The 24,697-nt window shown below is 43.1% G+C and overlaps 5 protein-coding genes and 1 long non-coding RNA gene across 7 annotated transcripts; 4 read left to right on the top strand and 2 right to left on the bottom strand.

The window, feature by feature from the left end:
* Nucleotides 1-608: 608 nt before the first annotated feature.
* LOC125490006 lies at nt 609-4,669 on the top strand (the record flags this gene model as incomplete). Its single annotated transcript, XM_048627936.1, has 3 exons — nt 609-1,382; nt 1,676-1,820; nt 2,034-4,669. Coding segments are annotated over 3 exons (3,555 nt in total), but the record flags the coding sequence as incomplete, so codon positions are not given.
* A 526-nt stretch (nt 4,670-5,195) lies between these two features.
* Nucleotides 5,196-17,264, bottom strand: LOC105387952 (activating signal cointegrator 1). 2 transcript variants are annotated; one of them, XM_048627765.1, is made up of 13 exons: nt 17,134-17,264; nt 16,828-16,952; nt 16,393-16,584; nt 9,602-9,720; nt 9,111-9,259; nt 8,608-8,685; nt 8,101-8,186; nt 7,485-7,651; nt 6,860-7,023; nt 6,272-6,393; nt 6,039-6,135; nt 5,691-5,788; nt 5,196-5,294 (listed from the first exon to the last, which is right to left on the bottom strand). In XM_048627765.1, the coding sequence occupies exons 1-13, from the start codon at nt 17,199-17,201 to the stop codon at nt 5,212-5,214; spliced, it is 1,548 nt and encodes a 515-aa protein (XP_048483722.1). In that variant the 5' UTR covers nt 17,202-17,264; the 3' UTR covers nt 5,196-5,211. The 2 variants fall into 2 exon arrangements, with proteins under 2 accessions (XP_048483722.1, XP_048483721.1); XM_048627764.1 differs by lacking the exon at nt 8,101-8,186 and having other exon boundaries at nt 8,522-8,685.
* LOC125489972 lies at nt 11,391-16,181 on the bottom strand. Its single transcript, XR_007267377.1, has 2 exons — nt 15,491-16,181; nt 11,391-11,959 (listed from the first exon to the last, which is right to left on the bottom strand). It is a non-coding gene; the product is annotated as an uncharacterized LOC125489972 (long non-coding RNA).
* Nucleotides 17,265-18,788: 1,524 nt separating the features above from the next.
* LOC105387953 (pyridine nucleotide-disulfide oxidoreductase domain-containing protein 1) lies at nt 18,789-20,424 on the top strand. Its single transcript, XM_048627889.1, has 2 exons — nt 18,789-18,829; nt 18,871-20,424. The coding sequence occupies exon 2, from the start codon at nt 18,949-18,951 to the stop codon at nt 20,368-20,370; it is 1,422 nt and encodes a 473-aa protein (XP_048483846.1). The 5' UTR covers nt 18,789-18,829; nt 18,871-18,948; the 3' UTR covers nt 20,371-20,424.
* Nucleotides 20,425-21,119: 695 nt separating this feature from the next.
* LOC105387954 (NADH dehydrogenase [ubiquinone] iron-sulfur protein 5-like) lies at nt 21,120-22,511 on the top strand. The gene is made up of 3 exons (XM_048627758.1): nt 21,120-21,215; nt 21,384-21,603; nt 22,345-22,511. Exons 2-3 carry the CDS (start codon nt 21,391-21,393, stop codon nt 22,432-22,434), a joined length of 303 nt encoding a protein of 100 aa, XP_048483715.1. The 5' UTR covers nt 21,120-21,215; nt 21,384-21,390; the 3' UTR covers nt 22,435-22,511.
* Nucleotides 22,512-22,804: 293 nt separating this feature from the next.
* Nucleotides 22,805-23,699, top strand: LOC105387955 (NADH dehydrogenase [ubiquinone] iron-sulfur protein 5). The gene is made up of 2 exons (XM_011558767.3): nt 22,805-23,075; nt 23,513-23,699. The coding sequence occupies exons 1-2, from the start codon at nt 22,857-22,859 to the stop codon at nt 23,600-23,602; spliced, it is 309 nt and encodes a 102-aa protein (XP_011557069.2). The 5' UTR covers nt 22,805-22,856; the 3' UTR covers nt 23,603-23,699.
* The last annotated feature ends 998 nt before the right edge of the window (nt 23,700-24,697 follow it).

Genomic DNA, 24,697 nt, shown 5'->3' with positions numbered 1-24,697 from the left:
AGATATTTTTGTCAACCTACTAAACTGAAATGTGGTGTGAATCTTTTCTGAATGTGGACAGTGTACTGTTTCATATAACATTTAGAAATGTTTGTCCGTTTGCGCTATAAGACAAAAAAATATATAAAATTAATCATGAAAATTGCCTACCCTACCTATAATTTATAAATTGCTTTTGTATTAGGTACTGAATCTCATCCAAAAACAGGGTTGCCCTACTTGTTAATTTGTTTGTCTATCGGTGGAATCGTAGCGTTCCAATAGCTAACTCTATTCTATTCTGTTTCTATGTGGTATTGTGTTCAAAAGATGCCCTAACCTGAATGAATCAAGTATTCAATGAATATAGTTCTATCTTCCCCCGCAGGTGCCCGGGTGTGGGTGGCGCTAGTGGTGCTGCTCGGTGCCCCGGCCACGAGCCGCGGCGGCCGCCCCCATCGCCGCTCCATGGCCTCACAGACGGTAATATTTTAATATCTACGTAGACTATAATAGGGGTCTTTCGACTTTGTCAAAACCCTGTTGTTTAACCCAGGGAGGCCTTCCGTGTTCCCCTCCATATGGTTATAATAAGATACTAACTCGTCGTCTTCACTTTCCAGACGTTGCCACTATCGAAAGGCGGTTGGAGGCCGGTGATCAACTCGGGGCTGCCCGGCTACGGAGCCTTCTCAGCCGCCCCACTGCACGCGCCGTCCTACAAGTACCAGGACAGCTACCAGTCCTCGTCCCGCCCGGTGGCCACCAGGGACGCCACCAAGCTCACGTCCATCGCGCAGTCCTACCGGCCCACCACGCTGCGCACGTTACCCGCGTCGTCAACCCTGCCGCAGAACCAGCCCATCAACTCATACCTCAACCCCTTCTCCGTACCCAACAATGGGCTGTCCCACTTCAAAATAGTCCAGAACTTCCCGGGGGAAAACGTCGTCATACGCAACCCTCACAATCCTTACGCAGCGAGGCCTACGTTCTCTAAGTTCCCCACGAAGCAGCAGTTGAACAAGCAGTTCCAGAACAACGCCATACAGCAGTTCAACAACCAGCAGTTCAACAACCAACAGCAGTTCAACGGCAACCAGTTCGCCAACCAACAGCAACTGAGCAACCAGCACCAGTTGAGCAACCAACAGCAGTTCAACAATCAGCAGCAATTGAGCAACCAGCAGCAGCTGAACAATCAGCAACAGTACAACAATCAACAACAGCTCAGCAATCATCAGTACACTCCGTACCAGTTTGCCGTCCCATTGCCTGGATACCAGACGCAGAAGCCTCAGGATGTATTCGGGAAGCCGATTGATAAATACGTGAGGCCGACTGACGCGGGCAAGAGGCCTCAGAGTGCTGAGACGGAGATCTATAAGCCGGAGGTGTACAAGGTACATAAATAATTTATATATTTTTTGATAATTTTGATGTAGTTTTGGTTGTAGTGCGACTCCTTACCCACAGTCAAACTATACTCACGTGCAAAGAAACAGTTACTGCTTATAAAATTCAAAACCGCTTATAAAATTCAGATACCAAATGGACCCAATTTTTCAAAATATTTAATAAGAAATTTGAACAAAATTAGTGTTTTCCGTTAGGAGTAAATTGGTGATTTTCTCAATGGAACTGTTTTTATCATAAGTTGTTTTCTTGAATAAAGCTTTATTCTATTATTTTCAAGGTGGACAGCGACACGGCGCCGCAGTCCATCAACCAGCAGCACGTGCGGACGGCGCAGCAGCAGCAGGCACCGGGGTCGAAGCCAACTGGCAACACTTTCTCGCAGTATCCGGACAAGTTCGCGCCGCTGCCGCCGAGTATTTTAGGTGAGGAGTAGATTTTATTGTTTGTACACACATCTCATCTCTAGGGACTTTGTTGTTACATTTGTGGATGTACATATTATTATGTTAGAGAGAGATGAAAAAAAGACATGTAGTACCACAATGAAATCGTACGTTATTTTACTAATTTGAAACCATGTTATTATGTACACTATAGCTATAGCCCTATATACAGCATGCATTGTTTAATTCCAGGCACGTTCAGCTCATACGGAGTGCAGTCAGTGAAGGGTCGAGAGCCGGTGTTCCCTCCAACCAGAGCGACCTTCGCGTCGTCAGGCCAGCCCAGCAAGACCACCATCTTCAACTCATTCAGCTTCGCGCCCTACTTCAAGTCAACGCCCACATACTTCCCACAAACCACGCCCAAGTTCCAAACCACACTCAACCAAATACACTTCGGGACCACTGTAGGCGACTACAAGGCAACCCCTACTCAGCCACCTAAACTATTAAACTCTGTAAAAGCAGACCCGCTCGCTGCCAGCAAGCCTAACTTCAAGCCGAGCCCGCAGGATCCGTTCGCCAAATTCCCCGGAAAAGCCAACAAAATCCAAGCATCAACCTACAACCCCAGCACACAGACGACCACAGCAGTCAACAGCTACTTCATCCAGAACTTCAAAGACCATCAAGTGCAGCACAACCAGGGCTACTACAACCAACAGCCAAACTTCAGTTATGAGAACAAGAAGCACAAGATCCACGACAGCATCCCGTCCAGCGTGAACCAGCAGGCGCAGGCGCAGGCGCCCGACCCGCCGCGGCCGCGCCCCGAACTCGAGGCCACGCAGAACTCGCTCCCTGTCCCGGCCACTTACGAGGTCACCGAGAACTACGAGTCGGATGACGTCACTCACAACTCCTGGCAGGCCATCACTGACACGTACGAACAGAAGCCGGCGTCCGGCGAGCAAGTGCCGAAGGACGAGTTTCCTGAGGGCGGCCACGTCAAGCCCTCCACCACTCCCGCCACCGATCTGCCCGAAGAATACGCTATCGTTACAGAAGGTGAGAAAGGCTATGAAAACTCTTTGAGTTACGACACCAACGTTGAAGCTCAAAGCAGGCGGCCACTGGGCGATGACTTCGAACCTATCGGCAAGCACAAACTCAAGGACTACTACTACAGAGTATCCACTCCTTCGCACGACGAATTCACGACGCATCACAAGAGGAAGCCGAGGCCCACGGAGGCGACCACAAGCGTGGCGTCGCAGGAGCGTGACGTCACCACGCACTACGTCAAGGCCACCGAGAGCCCCGCCGAGGCGCTGCCCACGCTGCCTCCCAACAAGCACTTCAAGAGACCCAACCCACAGGACCCCATCGACAAGGACAAGATCAGGAAGAGGAACAAGAACCGCAGACGCCGCCCTCCCGCAGCCAGCGCCAACAATGACAAGGAAGAGACGAGCACCCGTAAATATCAGTACTCCACTGAAGCAACCACTACGGAAGCGGAGGACCACACCATAAAACAAAGAGTGAGGGTGCACAAAAACAAAGGACAGAACAATCTGACTACTCCTACCATTTCTACAGACTTGTCGACGAGCGCCCTGCCGACCACGTCTCCGACTGCACCCACCATCGTGAGGAAGAAGATCAGCCACCGCCGCCCCGGAGGCACCACCGAGAGGCTGGAGAGCACCACCACATCCTATACCGACTTTGATTCCAACAAAGAATCTCCAATAATGAAGATAGCGTCGCGGCCGCATCACCCCAGAGTGACGACAATCACTTTTGACTACAAACCGACAGAAACGCCGGACTACAGTCACAAGCAGGACGAGAAGGACACGCCCACAAGTGACGTCTCCATCGGCATCACCGAGAGTCTCCGCAACAAACCTGACTCAGACAAATCGTTCTCATTCCACAAAGACGTGAAGCCCATCGAAGCTAAACTCGAGCCGCTCCGTCAAGGCCCAACCACCACAGAAGGCAGAGCTGACAACACTGAAGAAGCGTCAGAATTCACCACCACTACTCCCAAAGATCTCCCAGAAACTACACCAGGAAAGGTACCCAGACGGAAGAACAAATATGAGAACAACCGTCCTAAATTCAGCGTAAAAGATTACAGAAACCGACTAAGCTCTACAACAACTACTGAGAAGCCAACGGAAGCCTCTCCCGCGGCGCCTAAAATAAGATTCCCGCAAAGACGCCTGCCTTTCGAGAACAGAAACAACAGTGACAACGAAACTGAGAGGAAGAAGTTTATACCTAAAGACGCTAGACATAAATCAGCAAATTCAAGTGACGGTGAGGCGGTGACTGAGAAGGAGGTGGTTCACTCGACGCGGCACCCGCAGCGCCGGTATTCATCCACTACAGAGAGTAGTGACGCCACACAGAAGATCTCTTCCAGAATAAGGTCTGGATCCCGGCGGCCGCGGCCCACTGAGGAGACCACCGAGGCGCTGAGCCCGCCCACCACGCACAAGCGACCCTTGAGGAAGAAGATTAAGGACTCAGACATCGGAGAGTCGGTCCAAGATGTTGCAGTAACAGAAACCACCATCCACTACGAAACTGTGCACGAGACCTCCGAAAGATCGAAGTCCGAAAGCGCTATTATGAAAATAGCCAAAGATGACAAGAAGCATTTGCCAGAGGCCCTGGATCATATCTTCGAGCACTCTAAAAGGGTTTCGGACTTGACTCTAGCCGCGAGCAAAGACTATAACACTCCGGGCATGTTTAAAACCGTATCGCCGAACAGCAGGCGAATACCCAACTACTTCACGATAGCGACTGACGATCCCATTCTTCCCATCGAAGCTTTTTTCCCACAATTAAATGGTAAGAAGGAATCGTAACGTTCCTATACAAGTATTAATGTTAGATGATATTTCTAAACCAAAATTATTTCCTCTGCCAAAGTGAAAGCGATAAGCGTGGTGATTTATAATCATCATGTTTTATATTGAAGCACCTGGTAGCCAATTCTCAACCACACGCCTTAAAAGTCGTTTGTCAGTAGCATCACAATCATATTGCTAAAATAATAATTGTTCAATGCATTTTGGCACACGCCTCGAAAGCTGTAAGGTCTAAGAATTGGAGCCCTGCCTTCGTTCTTGTTTATTATTTATTCTTGGTGCTCACAAAGTGGTCGATGTCTGACTGTACTGTTGGTGCTCGTGTTAGTATGTAAGTGAAGTTAATGTATTCTTGTGAAGTGATATGTCTGGGCAATTTCAGATGATGAGTGTGAGTGATTCCTTATAATATTTATATTTAAATTGTAGTTTTAATGATGTAAATAAATATTTTCATAACAAAACTATGTTGTAGTGTTTATTTATGTTTTATTTATCTGATACACTTATAAAATATTTAAATATATATTATAATATTTTTACCCAGAAGCATCTGCTTGAATCTTGGACATTTTCTGAATGCACTTCACGGCAGCTTGGTGTATAGTTTTATCTAGTTGATCTGTAACAAGAAAAAATACGTCAAGACATGCCGCACATACACAGCGCTTAAGAGTTATCTTATATCTTAGAATAGGTAAAATCACTAAAATCTTAGTATATTCTTTGTAGGTATAATTCGGTCTAAACGACTTGACTGTTCCTGAAGTTGGCTGCGTTTACACTTTTATGCTTTGTGAAACTAACCAAATGACAATCTTTGGAAGAATAAATCGGTAGATTGCTAGTTTAACAAAGCACAAAAGTGTGATCGCAGCCAATTTCAGGAATATCAAACTGTAGCAAAGGATGCTTAAAATATTTTATGTAAGTATACTAATTCGTTATGCGGAACTCAAATATTGAGAAGCCCATCATAATGAATTTTTAGGTATAAGTAAATTTAATAAAAACTTACAAATCTTATGTTGTCCCTTGACGGGGAACCGCAGCTTCAGGCTGACGGGGTGACTGCAGATGAACACGAAGGGACTGTCGCTCTCGCCGTTAGGGTACCTGCAGAATAGACCGTATAGGGTTGGCTTTAGAATTCAATATCAAATGGCTGATATGGTGTTTCGTCATAGAAAAAATATATAACTATTAGTTATGTCACATAACTACAAAACTGTGGTAGCGACGCGTTTCATCCGTAGAAAACTTTTAATAATTCAATTGCTTTGTCACTAAATTCTGAGCAATGAAATCTGCTTTTTATAACCATTATATTAGGTACACACTATGAACTCTGGCTCTATGAACTTACTTCTTCTGGTACTCTTCCTCGGGCAGGCAGTCGTCAACGTTGACGCACCCGAGCAGGCACCCCGTCGGGTAGAACTTGGGGAACTCTATCTGCTTGTCTGCAAGAAAACGGGAAACAATTTATTGTTTATGTTCAAAAATATTCTAAATTTATTAGAAGATATCGTATAACGTCGTCGGACTCTTTATACAATACGTTAACTACAGTATAGATAAAAAAATAGTCCCAATTACCTGGATACAAGGCCCGGTATTGGTTCTCCAGTGCCCTGACCACCTCCTGGTCGGGTGGCTTCACGGTGGAGGCGATCCACAGCCGGCCGCGGTGGCTCGTGTACCAAGTGCGGCCCTCGTGCCTGAGGAAAAAGAGTAATTTTTGATTATTTTGCTTTTTATGGACCATAGACTAAAATATTTAGGGCTATCAAAACTCAAGTTCCCACATTTGGAAACGACTACGGATTAATTTACAAACAAACATACTCAAACAAGGTACCTACATGGAATAGGATGTGTTAGGTACTTTCTTTATATCACATAAACTACAATAGGAAAAAGAATCAACATGAAAATGGCTGCCGGTCTAGTGCTATTTGCATTGTGTCAAAACTCTTATGTAATCGTCCGCGCCACCGCGCACCGTCTTTTTCCTATCGTTTCTATAGGTATCTGCACGCGTAATATACTTCTAATCACAGGAAGGGATGTCAGTAGAAGTTATACAACGTAAAGCTATGTATAAACAATATATTCCGTATTAGCGCCCCCATTGTGTATACCAATCTTTACTACCACCTTCTACAACTACACCAAACCACTCACATCTTAATCCCCTCGACCAGCAGCGAGGCCCAGGGCTGGTGCATGGACAGGCAGCGGCCGTCGTCGCACATCTCCTGCAACTCGGGGTCTTGAACCCGCAGCGCGCCCGGGCTGGAGCCGGGCCGGGTGGTGATTGAGGAGTAGGTCTGGACTGATGGGTCGAACTGGAATGTGTGGGAGGAGTGGGGTTAGACATGTATGGTTATAGACACCGGATTATATTTACCCAGGTCAGGATTGGAACCCCGTACTAACTTTTACACAATGCTATACGCTTCAAGGGCATGAACACCTGATTTCAGCTCCTGCTATATTCCATTCCACGGGGAAAGACATCTGACACAAACAAAAACGACCTTTATTAAAATGTAATAAGGGTTCTGTCAGATGTCTTCCCCCGTGGAACAAGGTATAAGTAAAGGTAACGCGGACGTTTGAGGTTGTTGGATTAAAATCTAACATTTCAATAAAGTGCAAATTGTTCGAGCTATGTTATCTACCTACTAATCGTCAATCTTATGTTTGTATTAATATTGGTTAAGGTATTTAAATCAAACTGCTACCGTTTTTTCTATAAGCTGATTAAGATTATAATAATAAAGCAGCTAGTTAATCCATAAACTACCTGCAACAGTTCCGAGTTGACCCCAGGCGCCACGTCCCTATCCGCCGCGCCGCCGCCGAACCACGCCGTGTCGAAGCCGGCGTGGGACGCCCTCGCGCTCGTCATCTCGCGGATCTTCTCCTCATCCACCTCGTGCTCTATGGTCGTGTCTTCTACTATCTGCCGACCTGCAAGGAGATACGTGTGTAGTAAAAGGCTCGCAGATACAAAAAAAAATGATAAGGGCGGACGGATTCGCTGTCGTCATCGGCGCTTCTTTCACGCCAGAGATGCGGGTTCGAATCCCGACGCCGAGAAAACCTCCATATAGGTATCTAGATTGAGTACATAGGTACAGATAATGTTAATGTGAACCAACCCACCCGTAGTTGACCAACGTGGTGGGTTTAGTAGTTTAGTGGATTTTTAAATTAACCAAGCTTAGGAAGACAGTTTAGACCTTGGGGTTCTACTCAAGAGAGCGACGTGCAGGTATTTATGTCGCAGGCATTTTGTAAGATCTCGCCAAATTTACAAACGCTCGCTGTTTTGTAATTTGCCGAAGGCATATTGATAACTCGTTCTCTCGTCCGACATTTATACCCCTATAAAATAATATAATAGAATAGGAACCCACCGGCAAAATCAAAGTTGATCTTCTTGCTCAGCCGGCCCGCGTGCTTCTTGTCGTGCAGACTCTGCTGGTAGCGGCCGAGCCTCTCCCTCTCGCTCGCACTCAGCCACACCGAGTTGGAGCTGAAGTAGTCGCTGTCTCTATCCGTGACGCATACATATAAACATAACCTAACCTATATAACCTAACCTTACAAATATAATATAACCTAACCTAATCAATTGATATTACTTAACCTAACCAATGTTAGAAAATCCCAACATTCAACACTAAAAGTTGCATAACTTTTCAACGGCTGAACCGATTTTCATGAAACATGGCTAAGAACACTCGGGGTAACATTGTCTATGAATCTAAAACAACAGAACAAAATTCGGATCAGCCGTTTTTGACCTACACTACTAAAGACACACAGACCACCCACCGGCAAAATCAAAGTTGATCTTCTTGCTCAGCCGGCCCGCGTGCTTCTTGTCGTGCAGACTCTGCTGGTAGCGGCCGAGCCTCTCCCTCTCGCTCGCACTCAGCCACACCGAGTTGGAGCTGAAGTAGTCGCTGTCGTCGTCCGTGACGTGCGTGCGACGCTCGCTGTGGGAGAGAGACGGGGATAGAGGCGGGGGTTGGATCTTTTATTATTAATTATGAACGACTACTCGTATCGTAATAAGGGGGTGCGTTTCATTATTTGATGGAAGCGCCATCTACAGACAGTAGTAACACTAATTATGTATTATGTTCCATAGACATGCAGAACATGGTGCGGCGAACTTCGACATTTCAGCAGTTGCATCCGGTGCCTCACAGCCACTATACCATTTACGGTCTATTATAGATGAAGCAGCTATTGGCACCTATTACGAAGGCAGAAATTTTAACGCTGTCAAACTATAAATTTTTCTTGCTGAAAATGATATTTACGCGAACACTCATAGAGTCGAATTTTATTGGAAGAAATTAAGGTTTTGACTGCTCTAAAATTAGAATTTCTGCCTTTAGAATCAACATCATTATACCTGGTGCGGTCGAACTCCAGCAGTCTGTTCCGGTGCGTGACGGCGGCCTCCCAGCCGCGCGGGCGCCCCTTCTCCCGCAGCTGCTCCGCCAGCGCCGCGCTCGCTTTCGTCTTCTGGTTTAACTCACGCTGCTCTGCTGGAGTGCACACCTGGGGGGAGGTAGTTTATTTTGAATAAGATTTTGTGAGCGAGCTACGCTTTGGAATAAAGTTATATATTTTTTTTGAAAATGAAGTGGCAATGATCTTTTATTAAAAATTAAAACCATTTAACAACAAAGGGAAATAGAGAGTGGTAATTTTAATTCATAATATATTAATTGGTCTCTCCAACACTACATTATGGGATCTACAGCAAAGTGGCTATGACAGCTTGGCATACACATTTAGAGTTACAACCAAGTAACCAAATCTTGCACATTTACACCTAACAGACCCACAAGTATGGCTTATATACTTTGACCCTCTAATCTGAATACGTCATGGTCTTACCAGGTTCCCGCAGAATAGGCAAGGCCCGGAGCCCTCCTGCTTGCAGACGATGCGGCCGCACTGCACACAGTTGTTCACCAGCTCGTGCTTGGACGCCTGGCACTCGCAGTGGTGGCGCCCTGGGGTCAATGAATGAATGAATGAGTGAATGAATGTAAATTGTAGGTTGCTAAGTGAGTGAAGTTGTTGAGTGAATGAAAGTTGATGCAGAGAGTGTATAGTGCCACAATCTTATCTGTTCCGGTGGCGACGTCGTTGTCATCGAATCCAGTGTTGCTTTCGATTAAATTTTGCCTATTTCTGATTTAAACGACAATGCATTTCTGCTATTACCTATTGTTATAATTAGGTACATTCATAAGTATAGATAAATCAAAATATAGGGTCGATAGTAAATGAAAGAGGATATAATATATTTGTTGTATGGAAAATTTGTCCACGGCGAACAGAAATAAAATTAGTTCTGATTATGTTCTGATGTAGGAGATTAAATCTAGATTACAATGGTATCCTTACTTAATATTATAAATGCGAAAGTAGCTGTGTCTGTCTGTCTGTTACTCTTTCACGCCAAAACTACTGAACGGATTTGAATGAAATTTGGTATACATACGGTCTAGACCCTGGGAAAGAACATAGGATACTTTTTATCCCGGAATTCCCACGGGATTTTTTTTAAGGCGAAGCGAAGCGCGCGGGAACAGCTAGTAGGTAATATATGTGGGTCGTGGGAATAACGAGATACGACTTAAAAAACTATTAATTATTATTTTTGAACACTTTATTTTACATTTTCTAAAGTAACAAGAAACAAGAGCATACAATTAAAAGAAATTCAGACAGTGTGCAAAGGCTAATTCATCATCATCATCACGATCCATCACGTCCCCACTGCTGGGGAATGGGTCTCCTTCCAAAGGCTAATTCAAAAAGCAATTTCTTTCAGCCAATTCTTGATAGGTTGGGAAAACAATGACATGTCATAAATCATCATTATTTTGTCTAGAATCGCTGCAGGTGCGCGAAATTCTTCTTGGTATACTGCCTAAGATTTAAAGTATCATGTCATGTCCTTACACCTGTAATCAAAGAAAAATTAAGATTATATACTTTTCATCACAGTATCACGACACCCATCCCGTCCCCACTGCTGGGGCACGGGCCTCTCGGGAAAATATTTAATAAAATTACATGGAGTATATGGGTAAAATTATTCGTCATATTTGGCAACACTAACCTGTAGCCGCTGCAACTCGTTCTTCCAATTATTCAAACGGAATTAAAGGCGCCTGAATATGTTATTCTTCCTGCATAAAAGCCAATATATATAGTACTACTTTTCTTGCATCACATTACAGCGCTTTTGGCATTATTTCACCCAGAAAATAACAAAACAAATTAAATAACGTAGCGTCAGCTCTTCGCAGAAATTGACAACTCAAATAACGCACAGAGTATGAAATGACGTTTGACAATGACGTCTCGTTAGTTGCACATTTTGACCACCGGAACAGATAAGATTGTGGCACTATACCTGTAGGTTTTTCAGGAGTGAGTGAGTGAAATTGTTGAATGAAAACAAAGGATGTTGATGATTGTGATACTATCTATCTATCTATCTATCATGGCGAGCTGATTTTCCGCATTTAGCCTCCAAGGTGGGTCATTATGCGTGAAATACCTATGGGGTGACTAGCTATTAAGCCACCCAAGCTCACGCCAGAAAGCCAGTAGACGACCTAGGTTGCTAATGGCTTCCCGGAGGGACCCCGGAGATCCGAGGATTTTCGATCGTAGTGTCTCCACGCCTTTGCAATGTAACAAGACATGGGAAGCTGTTTCATCTTCCTCCATGCAACTTCTGCAAAGAGGAGTGGTGGAGATTTTCATGCGATATAGGTGTTTATTTAACCGGCAGTGGCCTGTTATGGTACTTATCACGACACGTAAGTTTGCTCTGTCCAAGCATAATAATTTGCGTGTTAGTTTAGTATTAATTAGTGGTACAAAAGCTTTTGTTTGTTTGCACTCGGCACTGTTACTCCAGAGATTGGTGTGGCATTCTGTCGTTCGGGAACGTAACCAAGAGCGAATTTGGTTGAAAGGGATCGGTACTATCGGCTCTGGGCCTATTGGTGCAGTGTCAGATCCCTTTCGTGCAAGTTCATCAGCAGCGTCGTTCCCCAGCGACCCGCTGTGCCCTTTTATCCACTGGAGGGTTATGTTATTGTTTTGTGAGGCAAGCGATTCTAGAGCTGAGTGACACTCTAGTACTAGCCCCGAAGTTATAGTTTTGCTAGACAAAGCTAGCAGAACTGCAGCACTATCAGATAGGATACGAATCCGTTGATTCGTAACCTTTTGTTCGCGACAATCGCTAGATAGCGTAGATCACTCGCGAAGGTTCTGGAACATTCCATCACTTTCCAGTAGTTTCGATAATGTTCTAGAAAGATTAGTATGGATGCAATAGTCTACAAGAGTCTGGAAGCTTCTAGAACAATAGTTAGGAAATGTTCCACAACGTCCGCGAACTTTCTAGATGCTAAGTTAGGTACTTATAGTTACTAGATAAGAATGGAATGTTTATACCTACTTAGTAATAATAATAATAAATAGTGTGACCTCGGGTATCTCTGGAACTTTCGGGAAGATCGCTCGCCGGCCTATATAAAGCGAGGTGTCCGGCGCACATTAAGTTCAGTTTAATAGTAACAGTCAAACAGTAAACATCAAGCTCGAATAGTGAACATTTCCAGAGATCCTCGAAGTGAATAGTGATAGTAATACTGGTGTTTTCTTTTAAGATAGTACCATCCGGCATTCGTTATAGTTGTGAGTCGTGTCGAAGGGGCTCACATTTATGGTCCTTCGAGCCGGATAGTTATAGTTGAGCCGGCATTCATATTTGTTCGTGAAGTGACCTTACATTTATGGTCGCTCGTGCATCCGGATTGGAAGAAAAGAAGATGCCTGTAACGAGGTCTCAGAAGTCGTACGCAGTGGAGAGGACTACGGACGAGAAATCTGCCGTCTCCACGTCGAGGTCTGCAGATGCAACGGAGTACGCATCGGCATTGGGTGCAACCACAGGAGGTACACCAGGTCCACAACCGCCGTCAGAGCCGACGACGGAGACGCTGTCCCCTCCATTGTTGCCACCCTGCCCTATAGTCGTTGCCGGTGTCACAACTGCCGTTGCCCCCACCGCCGCAGTCAGCGCTGCAATAGATAGTGTCGAGTCAACATCGGCAAATCAGGGAAGATCACGTCTTCCATGTTCATCGCACTCCACTGCTTCTCGTGCACGGCGAAGAGAATTGGCCCAGGCTCGATTGGAACTTCTCGAGCGACGAAAAGAGGCGGCCATAGCTAAAGCTGAGGCAGCTATGTTCGATGTCGAATTGGCTGCAGCCAAGGTTGCTGTGCTAGAAGAGGACTCGGAAGAGGAGCAGATAGAAGAAGAGGATGAAACCATCAAAGTGGCGCGCACATCCGAGCGGGTGCGGAGAAGTACACCCGCACTCTCACCGCAAGACGTCGTCGCGTGCCAAGTCCTGCCTGAACCTGCGGGACCAGGAAGCTATGCTGCACAAGCAGCTATGATTGAAGAACGAGGAAGCGCATGTCATGCGCCAGAGATGCCCTCTAGCGTGAAGGCTAACGAACCTGTTGTGATGAAGCACGACTACGAGGAGCTCGCTGCTGCCATAGGCTCTGCTGTTGCACGTTCCATGCAGCATACCAGTTCGAGAATAGTGGAACTGCCATACTTTAATGGCGCATCAACAGATTGGTTGCCGTTTAAAAGAGCGTTTGAGGAATCTGAGCATCAAGTCAGTGAACAGGAGAACCTGGCAAGATTACGAAGGAGTTTGCGAGGCCTTGCTAAAGAGGCAGTGCATTGTCTCTTTGTTGGAGCAACAACTGCGCGTGAAGTCATGGAGCTTTTAGAACTTAGATTCGGTCGTCCAGAAGCAATCGCTATGGCTGAATTGATTAAGTTGCGTAGCTTACCGAAGTTATCCGCAAACCCAAGTGATATCTGCGTGTTCGCCTCGAAAATTATAAATGTGACGGCAACTATACGAGCACTTGAGAAGCCGCATCATTTGTATAACGCGGAAGTCGTGCGGGCAGTCGTCGAAAAGATGCCGTCTGCTTTACAGTTTCAATACTACAAGTTCAACAAAGAACAACCAAAAGACCAGCCGAACCTCATCACGTTAACCAACTTCTTCAAAGTTGTATCCAGTGAAGTTGGTGAATTTGCTTCAGCTGAAATTGTTACTGCTGAAGACCGGCGGGAGATTCAGTCAAGAAAACCACAGCGAATTCATCATGTCACAGACACGTCGACGGCGTCAAACGCACACACGTGTCCGGTCTGCAAACGTGACCACAGTATAACAGATTGCCACAAGATGAAGAAAGCCAGCATACAGGAAAGATGGGAGCTGGCCAAAGCACATAAACTTTGCTTCCGTTGTCTTAAAGTTCGACGGTTCGGCCACGTATGCAAGTTTAAGCCATGTGATAAAAATGGTTGCCAATCATCACATCACCCAATGTTACACACGGACACAGTAAAGACTACACACAGAGTAACATCGCAAGTTAACACAGTGCGAGTAAAGGCGACCACAGAAAAAGTGAACCATGTGTCAGGAGACTTATCCTTTGACCCTGAAGCGAAAGAAGTCGTCGTCAGCCAACCTGTGGTGGAAATCTTGCCCTGCCTTCTCCCGCCTGAAGCTGTGGAAAACGTCGTCGCAAGCAGAGTTACGCCTGAACTTGCGGAAGTAGTCGTCGCCGGTGAAAACCGGCGGGAGCCACAGCGGAACAAACCGCTGCAGGGAAATAGAGTGGCTCCTGTAAATAGTGTCACATCGACAAGTCAGCCAGTCAGTGCTGAAAGTGAGGGTCCTACACTGCCGCCCCCAGCTGAACTCGTCGGAGCACTCACATCATCAATAGACACGGCCAAAGATCGTAGTCTAAAGAATCGTGAGATGAGTGTGAGTGCCATGGAAATGGTTCGTCTCTCCAAAAGATTAGACAGTCCGACAGATAGTGAGTTAGATCGGCATGCGTTGCCGTTTCTGGCGGACAAACCAAAGGGTTTACCGGCGGGAGAGACCGAACTGCTGTGTAAAAATAGTGTATACAGCAAGTGTGACTCGGAATCTAGAAGACTGGATCTCATAGACAAGAGATTAACGGACAAATATTGGTCACGATGGATGGAGAAGTATGTGCGAGATTCTCAGCAGCAACGAGATATCATGAATCCTGCGGGCGCCTACCATGGAGATGACCGAGAAACTGCCCATCGACGAAGGTGTCGCGAACGCGTGTAGATACAGCTACAAGAGCTGCGGCGGGAGTAATGTTCGCGACAATCGCTAGATAGCGTAGATCACTCGCGAAGGTTCTGGAACATTCCATCACTTTCCAGTAGTTTCGATAATGTTCTAGAAAGATTAGTATGGATGCAATAGTCTACAAGAGTCTGGAAGCTTCTAGAACAATAGTTAGGAAATGTTCCACAACGTCCGCGAACTTTCTAGATGCTAAGTTAGGTACTTATAGTTACTAGATAAGAATGGAATGTTTATACCTACTTAGTAATAATAATAATAAATAGTGTGACCTCGGGTATCTCTGGAACTTTCGGGAAGATCGCTCGCCGGCCTATATAAAGCGAGGTGTCCGGCGCACATTAAGTTCAGTTTAATAGTAACAGTCAAACAGTAAACATCAAGCTCGAATAGTGAATATTTCCAGAGATCCTCGAAGTGAATAGTGATAGTAATACTGGTGTTTTCTTTTAAGATAGTACCATCCGGCATTCGTTATAGTTGTGAGTCGTGTCGAAGGGGCTCACACCTTTCTAGATTTGACTGCGTTAGCGGCCCGTGTAATAGCAACACATTCAGCCTGAAAGATTGTGTTGTATTTGCCTAGAGCCAGTGAAAAATGAATGTTTAGGTCATCCGAGTGGACACCAGCACCCGTACCTGACGTTTTTTTGGATCCATCAGTGTATATTCTCAGTTCATATATACTGGACTGATCTCTTGGTTCTTCATGCAATTGAATGTTGTAGTGCCTATTAAATATATGGATAAGCGGAATTCGATCACCAATGGCTGCCATCATTGGTTGATGTTTTATGGCTTCCAACATAATGGATGTGTGTGACGCTGTTGAGTTATTTGCCCAGAGGCCAGCTGCTCTTAGTCTAAAAGCGGCGGCAGCTGCTTCCTGTTTCACCACGAGATGTAATGGTGGAAGGTCGAGAAGTACCTCGAGTGCGGCCGTGGGTGTTGATTTCATGCATCCTGTGATGGCTACACATGCAAGCCTTTGTAGCTTTTGCAGCTTGTTTTTTACTGAGCTAAGTTCTGTTCTGGGCCACCAGACTACAGAACCGTAAGTTATGGTAGGTCGTATGAAAGCTTTGTACAGCCATAATGTTAATTTTGGTTTAAGGCCCCAGGTTTTTCCTAACATTCGCTTACACTGCCAGAAAGCGATCGTAGCCTGTTTTATTTTGTTATCGAGATGTTTATTCCAGTTCAACCTCGCGTTATGCCATGATTGTGATACATTGGACGGTTCCTATGCAAGTCTGGCTTTACTAGTTTTAAGTAGGGAAAAAGAAAATGTTCTATGATTACAGGTTTAAAATCTAATAAAGCAAAGGGCCTCAAAAAAACCCAATGCTTTTGATTCAGCTTTTAAAAGAACATAGAAATTTAATATAAAGTGTAACATAAATTAATTACCTTTTAACAACACAACTTGTGCATTTTTCCCCTCCTGAGAGTACAGGTTGACATACTTGGTCTTCTTCTTCCCCGCACCAGCAGTTTCCTTCTCCGGACTGATCCCCGGGGGCTCCTCCACACTCGTCACCACCTCCGATTGACCCTTGCTCTTGGATATCTTCTTTTTTTGTTGTTTTGGAAGGGAACTGCCTGATATTGGTAGAAAGACTAAAATTATATTCTTTAAGTACTCTTTTTAATATTTATGGTCTAGAGTTTTATTCAAATAGTTATTGCACCTGGATATAGCCAAACTTAATGTTAATAGAATTTTCTGCCAGTTAACCTTTGATGTTATAAGACTTATATGTTTTTAATGTGTTATTATGAAATTATATGCAAAAATTGGACAAGTAGCATATTAAATAAATAACATGCTAAACTTTAACTCACCTTTATTTGAAAACTTTCTTTTTGATAACTCTAAATAAAAGTTTTTATGCTGAGGATTATCAAAATCTAGTAATGTTTTCATGTACTCATTTAAATCACCTTCATTCTTTATGTCTAAGATGTAGCTGAAATGAAAACAATAATAGCTTATAAATTATAAATTATGTTGCAATAAGTATGAAAGTATCATAGGAGTGGATGTGGAATGGTACAAATGGGGCTCATATTTACTACTGTAATCTGTTCCAGATAACCCTAACAGTATAATAGGTAAGGTAATAAACATAAAATACGGTAAACACTCACTTTATAAGATCCTCTGGGACTTCAAATGCCAAGATCCTGGAAAGCGACTCACTCAGCCACTGCTCCATTTTAATGATTAATTTGTGATGAATATTTATTATATCAGTAGGTAAATTCCGAATTAAATTTACAAAAAATCACAAACAGCTGTTTCAAAGAACACTGAACCAACACTGAACACGTTCTTCTAAGTAGTCTGTGCCTGTGCTGAACACTGACACACTGACAACTGCCAATGACATTTACTGATACCCCATTTACACTCTCGCCTCGGCCCTCGCCTCCTCGCTCGCCTCGTCACTCGTGCGGAGGCGCGAATGTAAACACCCACTCGCGTTTGACGCGAGTGGGTGTTTACACTCTCGTGCAGACTTCAGTTGTCTTTGAGCTAGCAACGATGGATGACGTCGAAGTTTTAGCCGCAACAATAAAGAATTTATGTATGATCACCGATTACTTCGCCGTTTATGGACCGATTTTGAAAATTCTTTTTTTTATGTATTGGGTTGAGATCCCATGTGGTCCCATTTTTTTCAAATTTTGATTCCACCTCCAAGGTTGGGTAAAGGGTTAAAAACAGGCTATGAATTTCCATTTTGGGTACCTATTAACCGATAGTAGTTAATGAAATTTAGAAAGTACATAGGTATTTACCTATATTTTTAACATTAAAAAAAATATGATGGTGACCTTGAGCTGATCTGATGACGGAAACGGAAGGTAGTCAAGGGAACTCATCAACGGTAGGTATATAGCAACTACTTCGTGTTTACTACTGACTAGTAGGACTTATAGGTATCATTTGCTTCTTAATTTTGATTGTCAATTATTGCAAATAAACTAAGTATAAATAAGTAATAAAATAAAATAATTATAAAAAAACGACTTCAAAAAACCACTAAAACGTAAGAAATAATTTAAGGTTTAGACATGGCTTAGACCTATTCTATGTGACAGTACTAATATATCTAAGCAGGTAAGTACTGCTTTTATTTCTTACGTTTTAGTGTTTTTTTATTATTATTATTTTATTGAAATATTTACTTATATGAAATTAAATGTTTCGTCTTGCGACCAATCCATTATACAACTGAGGAAAAAACACTACGTTATAATTATACGACGACGAACACAACCTGCGCGGCACGATGTAGAAGCCAGAATGAAGCGGACGCGAGAGTGTGAACACCCGCTCGCGTGCGACGCGAGCTCGACGCGAGCTCCTTTGACTCGTGCCCCAAAAACCGCTCCGGACGCGAGCGCCGCGAGTGGCGAGGCGAGCGAGGAGGCGAGCCACGAGCGTCTGTTCACACTCGCGCCTCGCCCCTCGCCTCCTCGCTCGCCTCGCCACTCGTGCGAGAGTGTAAATGGGGTATGACAGATAGAAACTGGTGCGGCAGCGTTCAAAATTAAGTTTTAATGTGCCTGATTTCATTAATTTACTTGAATTTTCAATAAAATTATATTGTTTGCTATTTGTTTAACTTTAAATCATTATACTTTACATATACATTATTATACTTTATATCATCATATATTAGTCTCACTCATCTTAAGAATACGGCTTCCGAAAAACTTAGCATGTTGTCTGTATTAAATAATGTCATTATCATCAATCAGCTGTTTTCTGTTTTGGTAATTGGTAAGGTTTTGTGGGTTTTGGTCATGTTTTTAGATTTTTCAATGATTTATTATAATTCAAATCAAAATAACGCAGCTTCTCCTAACAAATCGGATATTCATTACGCCTACATTAAAGTACACTTTGGATTTCATCAATAAATTCAGTCGATGCCGGTGCAGAGGTTATAAGTAATGGCCGGGACAATCAAAACAACTTATTTGGTTGTCGGAGGAGGCATTGGAGGAGTGACGTGTGTGGAGACCCTGGCCATTTTACACCCTGAAGAACCTCTAGTAATAGTTACTGCCTCATCACTAGTGAAGAATGTGAGCAACGTAAGCTTCTATGCGAAAACTATCGTCAAGTTTGACGTTCACGAAACTGAGGCCAGCTCCTTGAAAAAGATTCACCCGAACCTAGAGATTGTGTACGACTCATTAAAGCACATCGACTCTGGTAAAAAAGTAGCTATCACTGACGGAGGAGTCTCTATTCATTACAAAGTGATGTGCCTTTGTACTGGTGGAGTGCCTCGACTCATTTCCGATTCAGAGAAGTGCAATCGTATTTTAGGCATAAGAGACACAGAATCTGTGGTTGAATTCCAGGAAAAACTTAAGAATGGGAGGAAAATGCTTGTCGTTGGAAATGGAGGGATAGCATCAGAGATCATTCATGCGACAGGGGGGATACAGAAAGTGTGGGTGGTGAAAGATGACTACATATCAGCTACGTTTATTGATCCAGGTGCTGCAGAATTTTTTCAAAACACATTTAAACAGGAGCCCTTAGGTAAAGGAGATAACCCAACGGTTCTCAGAAGACATGTCTTCTCTGAGGAAGATACACTAGTGTCCCTGAACAAGGACTTGAAGTCAGCTGCCCTCGGACCAGACTGGTACAGAAAGTTGGAAAATACAAAAAGTGCGAATGGAACACAAGAATTAGAAGTAATTTACAAAGTTGAAGTGGCAACTGTAAGGGAAGTAAACAAAGAGTATCCTCTAGAAGTGGTTCTTACAAATGGCAGAACTATAGACTGTGACTTTGTAATATCAGCTACTGGTGTGGAACCGGCTGTAAACTTCACAAGTGATGTTATTCCAAAAAAAGGCCCAGATGGTGGTTTAGAAGTGAATGATATGCAAGAGACCTCTGTGAGGGATGTGTTTGCAGCCGGTGACGTTGCCCATGCAGGCTGGCCGCATGCTCCCCACTGGTTCCAGCTGCGGCTGTGGACTCAGGCCAGGCAGATGGCCGGCATGGCAGCTAAAGCTATGCATGCACGGGTCACTGACACAGAAGTGCTACAAGACTTCTGCTTTGAACTCTTTACTCATTGCACTACACTTTTTGGCTACAGAGTTGTACTTCTAGGAAAGTATAATGGACAAGGTTTGGGGACTGATTATGAGATACTACTACGGACCACAGCTGGCATGGAGTATATCAAATTTGTTCTTCAGAATGGAAGACTGCAAGGTGCTATACTTATTGGAGAAACAGATTTAGAAGAAATGTGTGAAAACCTTATTTTGGATCAGATTGACTTGACACCATTTGGAGATGATATTTTAAATCCAGACATTGATATTGATGATTACTTTGACTAATTTCTTATAAATTTACCTAAACTTTTGTTTAAATAAATTATTTTTTTACAATAACATTAACAGTATCCTTTCTTATCCAGTTCTGTGGGTGTCAGTATAGACAGGCTAGGTATTAATTTATTATACCTACCTACTTGAGTACATGTAATCTAGATTTTTAAATACTTTGGTGCATGTCACCCGTATTCTTATGTTATGGGCTAGGTACTTGGCTACTTCAATGGGTGGTCCCCCTTTGCCTGTAGCCAGGGACTGCCTGGTCAATAGGAGGTGTACTTTCTTGCTCAGTATGTTAGAAATAACTAGTACTTCGTACTCCCCCTTTATTACTTTACTCTTTGATTTCGTAGTAGTAGTAACCAACGAACATAAGTAGGTAGGTACTTCTGTAACATACAAAAGGAATGAATACTAATGATGCCTCAGAATAATAATAGAGTGATAAAGAAAATAAGTAGGTAATATTATACATCTACTAGTACCATAGTTTCAGAACGAAATATTACGTTCAAACATATATATTTTTAACCAGCAGCAGCATGGGACATGGGAAGTGCTCATTGGAGTGGAGGAGTGGAGAGAAGCAATAGCACTGTTTACATTGTTACAGGGAAAGATACATACAGGCACTACATGGCATGGTGGCACATAAATCACGATACTCACGATGCACTTAAAATACACCATGATAGTTTTGTTGGGATTTTTGATATGGTTTCTGAATGTTCCAAAACCTAGTATCTGTCACTGTCAGGTAATTAGCTGTCAGTGTCAACTGTCAAACCTAATCTTCGATTCAATTGTTTTTATTACGATATTTTCTTCCTTTTACGAAATTAATAAAGGTACAGTTACATTTATGATTTCAAATTACTTATACTATTATAACCATCTATTTTTATTATGCTGTCGCCTAGAATTTTCGAAAAAACTGTTGTTTACGTAACTAACCTATCCATACTTTAGTAAGACATTCTGCATAATTTTGATTATTATTCCGTTCGTACTTTCAGGGTGACCATGTCTATCTCCCCTTTCATTCGTACTCCCTTCACGGACCTCACTGGTGGGATGGTGTCCCATCAGCTGCTTGGTAGATGCCAGACGCAGGAGGCTCGCTACATGGACTGTCTGGAGGCCTACGGGCTGGAAAGAGGCAAAGTGAAATGCCGCAACCTCTTCGAAGACTACCAGGAATGCCACACTCTCACTAAGCAGTTCAAGAGATTTATGGTGAGTGCATTGTTTACTTCTGTGGGTTGACTTCAACTTGTTAGGAAGCTAAAATTGAAACAATATTAGGAGCTTAATAATGCCTTTGTTGAATCAATTTTATATCCCAAGTTTATGATGGCTTTGTGACAATAGTGTACTAACCAAAATATTCAATTAATTCGGTATGTTAAGTAATTTTATGGTGATTGTTTTTATAATTTTAAATTGAAGTATGCTGGAATTTGAGACACTAATTTGAATATTTTTTATTTTACTGCTCTCGTTAATTTAATAAAAAATAATTAAAGATCGGCTCTTTGACGATTTTAAGACGTCATTCGCTACCATGCAGCCGCTGACGTCATCAAGATCGTAACTCTGTGAATATTTACACTTTAGATTGACAGAAGTGACATTTAACAATTGAACATTTTTATTCTCTTTGGTTGAAACTTTAACCTTGCGCAGCGTCTTGAAGGACAAATTATATTTTCATTTTTGATAAAATAATCAGAATCCTTGAATATTTTATATTTTTAAGAATGAGACACTTATTAAGAAGATAATATCTCGAAACGGTTTTGGAATTAGCATCAAAAATTTTTACTTAACATACCAAATTAGTCCTAACTGTTAAACTTCATTGTCACCAGCCCTTTCTGTAATGTCAAGTTAGACAAATCAAGTGATCTTATACTTTATGTAGACTGGTATTGATGCGTAGCATCTTAAAAACTTTATATGAATATTATTTTTCAGGCTATTCGCGCTGAGAGGGAAAGACAGATTGCAGATGGAAAACTGAAGGGGGACGCAAAATATGTATCACCTAGAATTGACAGTTACTGAATTAAATGTTGTTAATAACCTGTGTATAGAATCAGATTTAAGGCTAATAAATTTATTGAAAGGCTACTTTAGCTTAATTGAAATTTTTGAAATTTCATGTACTTATTTAGAAACTTCTACTTTCTTGAAATGATTTTCGATTATAGATTTATTTTAAACTTAATTGAATTCGTAGTTAACTAACATAGGGTTTTGATATATAACTTATTATGCACTCACCTCTAGAACCATAGATCAAAATCCTACCTATAATCAAAGGTAAAAAAATAATTCACCAAGGAGTCTTATCATTCAGATTTTGACACCCTCACATCACCCTCAGAATCGGCGTCGCTGACAAATTGACATCCCGCTTTTTTACCGAAAGTCACACTGATTTTCAAAAACATCTCAATCAATCTCCAAGAAACAACAATAACAACATGGCGCAAACGATATCCCCGTTCTTCCGGTCGCCCTTCACTGACCTGACGGGTGGCATGGTGTCCCACCACCTGCTGGGCCGCTGCCAGCGCCAGGAGATCCGCCTCATGGACTGTCTGGAGGCGCACGGGCTGGACCGGGGCATGAGGGAGTGCGGGGCACTGATAGATGACTACAGGGAGTGTCACACGCTGAGGAAACAGTTCCAGAGGTTTATGGTTAGTGATGCAGGCGTTTGTGGTGGCAGTCGATAGTGATAGATACAGGTCAGGGGTCACAACACTCTCCGGTATAATCATCGGTCTAGCGGGCTGGTGGATCCTAACGCTATGACCTGAATGTGCATGATCATGGTATTATATAAATAATTCTCACAGGCATGACTCTGCTCTTCAAAATATAGTAGGCGTTTGTAGACAAGCAGAAGGGTTGTTGGGATAGCTAATCGTGTTGGACTGTCCACATGGCTCTCCAAAGCAGCGCCACGACACTTTATCATCTGCCTCCCTAATACAATAATTTCAATAATTACTAACTTGCATAGGTCGTCGGTAGAGCGGGAGGGACCTCCCACACTACGCGAGCGCTAGGGGACGATTATCGGTCCTTCGGCAGATATTCATTGAATATAATTTTATATGAAAAATTCTTTCAGGCTATGCGAGCTGAACGGGAGCGACAGATAGCAGCTGGAATACTGACTGGTGACAAAAAATACGTATCGCCAAGGGTTGATAGCTACTAAATGACACGTAAAGGACGCGTTTTAATAGCTATAGCTACCTAATGTAAGTTGGTACTTAGGTACCTATTATCCATAATATACCAGCGATCCTCATAATTATACCTACTGATTTTATTTCTTTAAATATTATAATAGTTATCTTTTGAAGTAGGTACCTACTTAGCTGAAACGAGGCCAAAAGTACAGCCGAAAATAAGCGGAAGTGGCTGACGTTAGTGAAGACCCTCTGCACCTCTGGGGTGCCATACGATTGCAACAATAACCTTTTGAAGTCCTACGCTACTACAATGCGATGTTTTAAATAAATTACTGTCATAGCTAACTAGCTAGATCTAGGTACAGGCAACAGTAGTCCATTGCATCCACCATAGTAGATGTGATTGGATATGGATAGGTAGGTACCTGCCTAGTTTATTATAGTAGATGACTAAGTTAGTCAGACTAACTTAATGATATCAGGGTAGTGGTGTATATGGGCGTACTCAGGCAGGTAGGTATTCTATAGATCGAAAAACAGGAGGATCATAATTTCAGTTGAAATTTATCACAGATCCCACAATTTTTTAAAAGTATCAGACATGTTCCATGAATAATGGATCCAATATTTGCCTTGACAAACGGAAAAACATGATTTGACTCTCAATTTGTCCGATATACCTACCAACCCGATGCTCATACTGCCTCATACAGTCTACCCTTGATGCTTGATGTCTGATGGCTGAAAGGTCGCTCTGATATTGAAGCGGCCACCAGAATCGCTACCTGCGAACGAAATGTTGACAATATTAAACCAGAAATCAGACCCATTGCTCAGACAAGGGACATAAATTTTAGTATCTTTTTGCCTTAGATTTAGATCATTAAGATTACGTGCGAGTTCGACAAACCGCGGAATGGTGGCTGACCTTAGAGGACCCTTAAAAAAAGATCACTCGTTCAGGATGTTCAACCTCATGTCAGTGGTCTAAATATCACCTCGGGTCGAGGAACCGCCTCACAGTTCCGCTAACATTTTATATGTTTTACAGTGTTTTTTTCTAATATTCAGGGGCATTGAGGTGTCAAGTACCTGCCATGCTCTGGTGCCGTGACGCC

This window comes from Plutella xylostella, chromosome 19 (genome assembly GCF_932276165.1).
Source record: "Plutella xylostella chromosome 19, ilPluXylo3.1, whole genome shotgun sequence".
Taxonomy (NCBI): domain Eukaryota; kingdom Metazoa; phylum Arthropoda; class Insecta; order Lepidoptera; family Plutellidae; genus Plutella; species Plutella xylostella.
The sequence above is the reverse complement of the archived record's forward strand: the minus strand, read 5'-3'. Positions and strand labels throughout refer to the sequence as shown.

Coding starts and splice junctions, on each gene's coding strand:
- LOC105387952 (XM_048627764.1), bottom strand. CDS start 17,201: ATGGAGCAGTGGCTGAGTGAGTCGCTTTCCAGGATCTTGGCATTTGAA. Junction 8,686..9,110: donor CTGGAGTTCGACCGCACCAG/GTATAATGATGT, acceptor TCTCTCCCACAG/CGAGCGTCGCACGCACGTCA. Junction 7,024..7,484: donor TCAACTCGGAACTGTTGCAG/GTAGTTTATGGA, acceptor CACACATTCCAG/TTCGACCCATCAGTCCAGAC.
- LOC105387955 (XM_011558767.3), top strand. CDS start 22,857: ATGGCGCAAACGATATCCCCGTTCTTCCGGTCGCCCTTCACTGACCTG. Junction 23,076..23,512: donor AACAGTTCCAGAGGTTTATG/GTTAGTGATGCA, acceptor AAATTCTTTCAG/GCTATGCGAGCTGAACGGGA.
- LOC105387954 (XM_048627758.1), top strand. CDS start 21,391: ATGTCTATCTCCCCTTTCATTCGTACTCCCTTCACGGACCTCACTGGT. Junction 21,604..22,344: donor AGCAGTTCAAGAGATTTATG/GTGAGTGCATTG, acceptor ATTATTTTTCAG/GCTATTCGCGCTGAGAGGGA.
- LOC105387953 (XM_048627889.1), top strand. CDS start 18,949: ATGGCCGGGACAATCAAAACAACTTATTTGGTTGTCGGAGGAGGCATT.